At 33.0% G+C, this 9,276-nt stretch overlaps 1 protein-coding gene across 1 annotated transcript in view; it reads right to left on the bottom strand.

Moving 5' to 3' along the window:
- Positions 1-8,406: 8,406 nt before the first annotated feature.
- Positions 8,407-9,276, bottom strand: part of LOC141285213 (eukaryotic translation initiation factor 4 gamma 1-like) — an 11,059-nt gene continuing 10,189 nt past the window's right edge. Inside the window, exon 5 of the mRNA XM_073818254.1 lies at positions 8,407-8,589. Within this exon, the coding sequence (XP_073674355.1) occupies positions 8,407-8,589 (183 nt within the window). The remainder of the gene's footprint in view (positions 8,590-9,276) is intronic.

Genomic DNA, 9,276 nt, shown 5'->3' with positions numbered 1-9,276 from the left:
AAGGGTTTATTTTTCATCTGATTAAAAATAAATAAATGTTTATGCTTTTTGATTATCAGAAAAATTAAAACACATAAGAATTTCTAAAAAAAAAAAAAAAAAAAATCGCAATCGCAATATTCATTCAAAAAATCGCAATATGATTATTTTGTCCATATTGCACAGCCCTACTAGAAACTTACATTGTTTTCAAAGAAAGCCAATTACTAGCGAATAGCCATCTTTAACCATAACATTACATATGGGTCAAATACGTTCATTGTAAGATCAAAAGACATCCATGTCAACAGAAATTTACAAAAGTGATTTTATGTGCGTAGAAAATGTACTTTTAAGGGGAGACACTGCAGGCAAAAACACTTTTTTATGCATCTGTCAAGTTTGAGATTTTGGGCTTTTGGGTGTTTCATTAAGTGGAAAGAAAACACTTTTTATAGTACTTTTTATAACCCACACTGCATATTTAAGAATATAGAATAAAAGACATAAGACAATGAAAAATAGAGTTTTAAAAAAACAGTCAACAAACTAGATTTACTACATGGTCAGCTACACAGTTTTTAAGCTTGTGGTCAAAACTGACCTTATTTATTTTCTTAATAAATTTCAATGAATGTATTGCGCTCAGTTGATCACCATACACTTTTCTAATAATAATGATAATAAATAAATTATGGACTACAGAAGTCACTTCTCTTTTTAGCTGCATGAATAAATACATATTGTTCATAGCCTGATTTTCACAATTCAATCATCAATTAAATAGTTTCACCTTTGATTTCTTTCCAAATATTATGTTTTACACATAAATGCATCACGTCAGAGTCAAACATAAAGGCAAATACATTAAATCTTACAAAAACCTATAGTGAAAAGTCCCATTTCACACTAAAATTAAAAGATATACATATTTTAAAACATGTTACCAATTTTTAATTGTGTTTTATTATTTTTTTATTATTGCCAATTACTAGAGAATAACCATGTTTAATCATAACATTACATATGGGTCAAATACGTTCATTGTAAGATCAAAAGATGTTCATGTCAAAAGAAATTTACAAAAGTGAAAAACGTACTTTTAAGGGGACACACTGCAGGCAAAAACACTGTTTTTATGCATCTGTCAAGTTTGAGATTTTGGGCTTTTTGGTGTTTCATAAAGTGTTTTTTTTTTTCAGACTAGTGGGAAGAGAACAGCCAAAAGACACTGTTAAGTGTTTCTTTTATAGCACTTTATCAATGCGTCAATAGATTTTAATTACAATCCATATTTTTTCTCCTACACTGAGCCATAAATCATACATAAATTGTATTCCTGTCTATAGTCGGAAGGTTTTTAGAGAAGGATTTGTTCATATATAATTTGCTTGATTTTATCATTTTATTCCCCCGAAATGTTAAAAAACTGTTTTCTGTCAGTTTTTTTTTTTTTTTTTAATTATGGAGTGACATTATGAGATGCCCCAAATTCCCTCTGTAAAAACATTTGACTCTAATATGTTAAAAAAATTAAACAAGAATTTTGAAACTGACTTCGTCCAGTGTTTAGATTTTTGTACTAGAAATGTATGCAAATTAGCGCATTTATTAAATAATGGCTCATTTGCATATTTAAACCTAACATTTGAGAAAGCTTGTAATACAAAAAATGTTTGCAATTATCAATGTAACCAATTAACTGAGTAAGTAAGGTCATAACTATTAGTTGTTGTTTTTTTACCCTATTCATCTGCAGTGTTTAGCCTTAAGGTTTCAAGTAAGTGGAGAATAAAAATGTCAAAATTTGGTTGAAATAATGTTACATTGTCATTCAGTGTAACACAATATTTATGTCAAAATTCAAACAACATGCTGATTCTGTCTTGTACATATTAAAATATATAAAAGAATAAGGGAGCATATTACATTTTATTGTGTTTTAAATTAGTAAAAAAGTCTTACTGACAAATGGGCAAAACCTAGAATAGTGGCAAATTTGAAAAAATGTAGAATTAGAACTAATTAGTATTTGGGGTGAAAGTAATTCATCTTTTTTTTTTTTTTTTGAAAAACAACAACAATTTAAAGCAGTATTAAACTTGTTTTTACGCTTAAACCCTTTTTTTAGTCGTTTTTTTTAATATGTTTAGACATAAATAAATCAAAAAATATGCACACACTGCTTGTTCAGGCTGTTTTTTGTTTTTTTACTTCAAAGATATTCAGTTTATTTGGACAATGGGATATTTTAATTGGTTTATCGATAAGCTCTGACTTTTTCAGTGGCCTTGTTTACTAAAAGTATTTCTCCTATTCATTATCTCCACAGGGGTTTAAAACAAATCTTAAATAACGAGATCCAAGCCTTGACTCAGCAGACTGTGAGATGAATCACAACATTACAATGTTTGATTTGGAGCAAAATTTTATGAAAATTGGAAAAAAGATAAAAGCTACACTGTGTACTTTTATGATTTACTGAACCGGCATCCCATGTTGCATTGCAAATGATGCAATTAAATAAATATGACAGTAAAATACAAAAATGATTATAAGTATAAAACATATCACTTTACAAAAAAAAATGTAGCATTTGTTAATATTAATTAAATGAACTAACAATGAAAAATATGACCCTGGACCACAAAACTAGTCATAAGGGTCATTTTTTAAATCCAAAAGCTGAATAAATAAGCTTTCCATTGGTGTATGGTTTGCTAGGATAGGATAATATTTGGCTGAAATACAACTATTTGAAAATCTGGAATCTGAGGGTGCAAAAAATTCTAAATATTGAGAAAATTGCCTTTAATTGCCAAATGAAGTTCTTAGGAATGCATATTACTAATCAAAAAATAAGTTTGGATATATTTACAGTAGGAAATTTACAAAATATCGTCATGGAACATCGATAATTTTGACCCATGCAATGTATTTTTGACTGATTTTGTGGTCCAGAGTCACAAATGTAGTTCTTAGTTAATGTTAATTTAAACATTTACTAAAACAGTATTCAAATTTAAAGGTGTATCTGTTAATATTATTTAATGGAGGTAACATGAACTAACCATGAACAGTTGTATTTTTATTACCTAGGGATAACAAAGATTAATATATTTTGCAATAAATAAACTCATTGTTAGTTAACGAATGTAACCTTACTGTAAAGTGTTACTGTAAATTTACTGCTAAATACTGTAGTAGTTTGAGAGTAAATGGAAACTGATTCACATTGTAACAGCATTTGGTCGATCTCTTGGCTAGAACTTGGCTATTAAACTTTTTTTTTTTTTTTGAAAACATCTTCACAACCGCGGAGCTCATGGTTGTTTCAAAAATCAATTTACAGTATCTGTGGAGAAAATAAATTGGGTTTTTACTCGAGTACCTGTTGGTCTCTATGAATTCTGATTTGAAGACCAAACTACTAAAGTTAGCATTCACTCTATTGGATGCCTTTTAATAGTTTAAAGACATCGAGTTGAGTAGAGAAACACATCTTAACTTTACAACACATCTGAGATATTGCATCAAAATTCATTTCAGTTCAATAAGGACTTAGAAAGTACTACATTGGCATACCATGGAACACTCCAGTGCAGGATTCCTCCAATCGTACACAAGAGCAAGCTTATCAAGGTCTTTATTGGCATATTTAGTTCCACAAACAGACTTTAACATCCATGGGATCTTTCCATTGCTCAAAATGTTCTTCAGACTAAGAAATAAATGGTTCTTTTTAGAAAGGTTGGTTTTGGACCAAAATTGTTCTTCTGAAACCCCAATTTTGGAAGTTTTATGCTTGAGAGTGTAAACTTATTGAAGCAGTAACTACTGACTTGGTTTGGCATTTTGTTATCTAATGCATTGCCATTTTCAGTTCTATGAAGAACCTTTAACAAATATGAAACATTTCCATTGCACAACAATCTCTTTATAATGGAAAAGGGTTCATTAAGATTGTTAAAAATGGTTCTTTAAAGAACTGTTACCTGATAGATTCCTTTGGGAACCCACAAATGGCATTTCATTTTTGAAAAATAAAGCTTTTTATTGGTGTATAAAAATGTTTCTTTTAAGAAAGGTTCTTTTGGGGACAAAAATGTTTTTCTTCTGTTCTGTGAAACCACAATTTTGGAAGTTTTATGCTTGAGAGTGTAAACTTATGGAAGCAGTAATTGATGACTTGCAAAAAACCTTTAAGACATATGGAAAATTTCCACTGCACAAAATTGCTTTATGATGAAAAGGGGTTCTTTAGAATATTAAAAATTGTTATTTTAAGAACTGTTCAATGAAAGCTTCTTTGGGGAAGCCAAAATGGCCTTTTACTCTTAAAAAAAAAAACATCTTTATTGGCATATTTAGTTCCACAAACAGACTTTAACATCCATAGGATCTTTCCATTGCACAAAATGTTCTTCAGACTAAGAAATAAATGGTTCTTTTATGAAAGGCTCTTTAAGGTAACCCCAATTTTGGAAGTTTTATGCTTGAGAGTGTAAACTTATGGAAGCAGTAATTGATGACTGGGTTTGGCATTTTGTTATCTAATGCAATGGCATTTTCAGTTCAGTTCATATATGAAACATTTCCACTGTACAAAAATCTCTTTATAATGGAATATGGTACATCAAGATTATTAGAAAAGGTTATTTTAAGAACTGTCAACTTAAAGAATCGTTCAGGAACCCAAAATAGCTTTTCACTCTTAAAAATAAAGCATCTGTATTGGTATATTTAGTTCCACAAAGAGCCTTTAACATCCATGGGACTTTCCCATTGCACAAAAGGTTCTTTATAGTGGAAAATTATGAAAAGCTTGAGGGTGTAAACTTACTGAAGCAGTAATTAATGATTTTTGTTATCTAATGCATTGGCATTTACAGTTCCATGATAAATCTTTAACATATATGGAAAATTTCCATTGCACAAAAATCACTTTACAAGTATTAAGATAATTAAAAATGATTATTTTGAGAACTGTTAACTGAAAGATTCTTTAGGGAACCCAAAATGGCACTTCACTTTTGAAAAATAAAGCTTTTTTTGGTATATATTTAGTTGCAAAGAGAGCATTTAACATCCACGGGAGCTTTCCAATGCACAAAAGGTCCTACATAGTGGAAAAAAGGTTCTTCAGGCTAAAAAAATGGGTTCTTTTAAGAAAGGTTCTTCTGGGGACCAAAAATGATTCTTCTGTTCTATGAAACCCTAATTTTGGAACTTTAATGCTTGAGAGTGTAAACTTGTGGAAGCAGTAAATAATGGCTTGGTTTGGCATTATGTTGCAATGCATTGTAATTTTCAATTCCACAATGAACCTTAAAATATATGAAACATTCCATTGCACAAAAATCTCTTTATAATGGAAAATGGTTCTTTAAAAACTGATACACAAAAAAGATACTTTGGGGAACCCAAAATGGCTTTTTACTCTTAAAGATAAAGCATTTTATTGGCATATTTAGTTCCTCAAAGAGACTTTGACATCCATAGGAGCTTTCTATTGTACAAAAGGTTCTTTACAGTGGAAAAGGGTTCTTCAGACTAAGAAAATAATGTTTCTTCTAAGAAAGATTCATTTGGTAACCAAAAATGCTTTTTTCTGTTCTATGAAACCATGATTTTGGAAGTTTTATGCTTAAGAGTATGGAAGCAGTAAATAATGACTTGCATTTTGTTATCTAATGCATGGGCATTTTCAGTTCTACGATGAACCTTTAACAAATATGAAACATTTCTATTGCCCAAAAATCTCTTTATAATGGAAAATGGTTCTTATATAAATATGTTACAAAAAAGATACTGCGGGGAACCCACAATGGCTTTTCCCTCATAAAAATAAGGCATTTTTATTGGCATATTTAGTTCCACAAAGTGCCTTTAACATCCATGGGAGCTTTCCATTGCACAAAAGGTTTTTTATAGTGGAAAAAAAATGTTCTTCAGACTAATAAAAAAAATGTTTCTTTCAAGAAAGGTTCTTGTGACCAAAAATGCTTCTTCTGTTCTATGAAACCACAATTTTGGAAGTTTTATGATGAAGAGTGTAAACTTATGGAAGCAGTAAAGAATGACTTTGTTTGGCAAGCATGCATGCTATCCAATGCACTTGCATTTAGAGTTCCATGATGAACCTTTATCACATATGGAATACTTCCATTGCAGAAAAATCACTTTCTAATGAAATAAAGTTCATTAAGATGATTAAAAATGGTTATTTTAACTGTTAACTGAAAGATTCTTTGGGGAACCCAAAATGGCTCTTTATTTGGTTCCACAAAGAGCCTTTGACATCCATTGGATTTTCCCTTGCACAAAAGGTTCTTCAGACTAAGAAAAGAAAAATGGTTCTTTTGAGGAAGACTCTTTTGGGGACCAAAAATGATTCTTCTGTTTTATGAAACCCCAATTTTGGAAGTTTTATGCTTAAGAGTGTAAACTTATGGAAGCAGTAAATAAGGACTTGGTTTGGCATTTTGTTATCTAACGCATTGGCATTTACAGTTCTGTGAAGAACTAATAACATATATGCAACATTTTCATTGCACAAAAATCTCTTTATAATGAAATAAGGTTCTTTAGATTATTAAAAATGTTTCTTTTGAGAACGGTTAACTTAAAGATTCTTTAGGGAACCCAAAATGGCATATTTGGTTCCACAAAGACTCTTTGACATCCATTGGATTTTCCATTGCACAAAAGGTTCTTTTGGTTCTTTTGAGGAAGGCTCTTTTGGGGACCAAAAATGCTTCTTCTGTTTTATGAAACCCCAGTTTTGGAAGTTTTATGCTTGGGAGTGTAAACTCGTTGAAGCAGTAATTGATTACTTGGTTTGGCATTTTCTTATCTAACGCATTCACACATTTCAAGCGTCCAAATACTATAATAGAATACTAATTCTATTCGTTCTTTCGGTGTAGTTTGTGTAGGCTGTTAGTGTGTGCGTGTGTGCGAGTGAGTTATGTGCCAGTGGCCCCCAGCGGCCGCTGCTCCACTCGCGCTCCCAGCCGCAGACAGACACACCCCAACAACAGCACCGCGAGCTCCGGGACTCAATCTGGACTGCGGTACCGGACCCGCTGCGTTCATCTCATCTCTCAAATCGGTTTTAGTGTGATTTTACAGCTTCCGAAATCTCCGATAAACCCAACAATCCGCCTCTGTCCTACTAAAGGAAGCGTCCAAAAAAGAGCAACTTAGAGGCTCTCCAGCAAACCTTTACATAACCCATTGCGTCCCATTTCCAAACACTAGCATTTAAATGCAAAGGAAACAGTAAGTTTAACGACTAGAGGAATCTCCAATGATCCGCCATCTGGAGATAAATCAATCAACATTTTCCTGACTGGCAACAACAAATCCCATAAGTTATTTTCATCAAAATGTCTTTCGTCCGCTAATGGGTCTCAAATGTGATGCGCATCGAGTAACCAAAGCAAATTCACTAAAAGACCGATCTCTCTTCCAGATTGCATAATAATGTCAAGGTATTGCACCGCAATCAAACAATAGCTCATTATTTGACCTCTAAGGCTTGATTTATCAAACACCAAATTGACGTTTGAGTGTGCGCCAATGACAACCTCCAAATTAAACACAAATAACCAAAGTATTGGTTCACAAAGTGATTTGTTGGCGTTTCAAAACGCTAAAAATGAAATAATGAAATAAGCGCGTTACCTCTGTCCTGGAGCATCAAGCCTCAAGTTCAGAGCAGCACAGAAATGTCCGGGATCTTGAGATAGATGATGTCTAAATCACCTCCTCTTGGTCCAGAGTCTCGTACCAATATGTTCACCAGAATAAATGTATTGTATGATATACACAAAACGACAGATGTATTAATATAGCCGAGAAAAACGCATCCAAATCTTAACGGGTTTTCATTCCAAACGATCTTTTGAAATCCCAAAACATTTTGCGTTTACCACAGAATAAATCCAAAGGCTTTCCAAAAGACAGTTAGGTCGAAGAATCCTCAAATGTTGATGGTTTACTTCTGAAGGAGGTCCAGTCAGACTTTTCGCCTCACGTCGGATCGCCTCAGAGGAAACATAACACTCAAATGAGGTAAAAAAACAAAAAAACAGTAGGATATCGTCGGGTTTAATGCATAAACACGAAAATAAGACCAATTGAGGACAAACGCGAGTACAATCCTGTTTGAAGGCGAGAAAAGAGACGCAAAGGACAAAGCGTCTATTCAACAAATCTCCCAGTGTATTTTCCAAATGCAGATCCGCGTTTTAACGGCAGTTTCGCGATGATAGATCCAGTGGCCAACGCCGAAGGGATCCCACCCACGTTTATTTCACATGCGCATTTTTAACCAAACGGCATCCTGCGGGAAACGGACGCAGAAACCGAATTAGAAACATTTGGCACCGCATTGGAGTCGCTGATGTATTGCTGGAGTCCTCATGAAGGAGCATCCGGACTGCGTGTCCCTCCCTCCGCCGTCAGGAGCCTCGGTAACAGTCCGCTCACGGCGAGCTGGAGACAACACTGCTCTGTCTGTAGTGAGCGAGAGCGTGCGAGATGGATTTGCACACGTGCCAATAGCGGAATTTCACCACTGACATAAGCTACAACTTCACCTGCCTAAATCAGACACATCCTACATCTACAACGTTATCAACACCAATACACCATTTTATTATAATGCATTGCCACGCATTCCTTACTCAACCCTCTGGTTGTGTTCGGGATAGTGTTCAAATTGATTGGGAAAATATTTTTCCCGAAAATACTAGTTAACGTTTTTTCATTGGACTCAAACTTCTTGACATTCTTCACACGGGGTATAAGTACTTTCTTTTTGTAATTTTTTGCGGGTTTTTTTCATCTAGTCACACTTTGAGAAAATGACCGGACTCCAAACTATTACTTATAAATCTCTAATTGTGCCAGATTTTCAACAAATATTGGATTTATTCTTTTTTTCAACTTGTTTTCTTTCATTTAGGACTGGTTTTGTGTTTCTGCTTGCATCTGATTAATCGTAGACCTCATTTAAAAAAAAAAAAAAAAAAAATTCATGAATAATTTTCACAACAATAATCAAAAAATAATAAAAATGTGCTCTCACACTAGTGTGCTTTAATGTTTAATCAGGAAGTTTGCTTTTCTTTTGTACAAAATTGCAAAAAGTCACACTTGTGGTGTTCTCGGTCAAAAATGACCAGAGTCCAAACAATTGCTTATAAATCTCTCATTTTTCTATATTATCACCAAACATTGGATTCTTTCTTTTTGTCAACTTGTTTTCTTTCATTTAGGATTGGTTTT

The sequence above is a fragment of the Garra rufa genome, chromosome 14, assembly GCF_049309525.1.
Source record: "Garra rufa chromosome 14, GarRuf1.0, whole genome shotgun sequence".
In the NCBI taxonomy this organism is placed as follows: Eukaryota; Metazoa; Chordata; class Actinopteri; order Cypriniformes; family Cyprinidae; genus Garra; species Garra rufa.
This window is presented reverse-complemented; position numbering and strand designations above follow the sequence as displayed.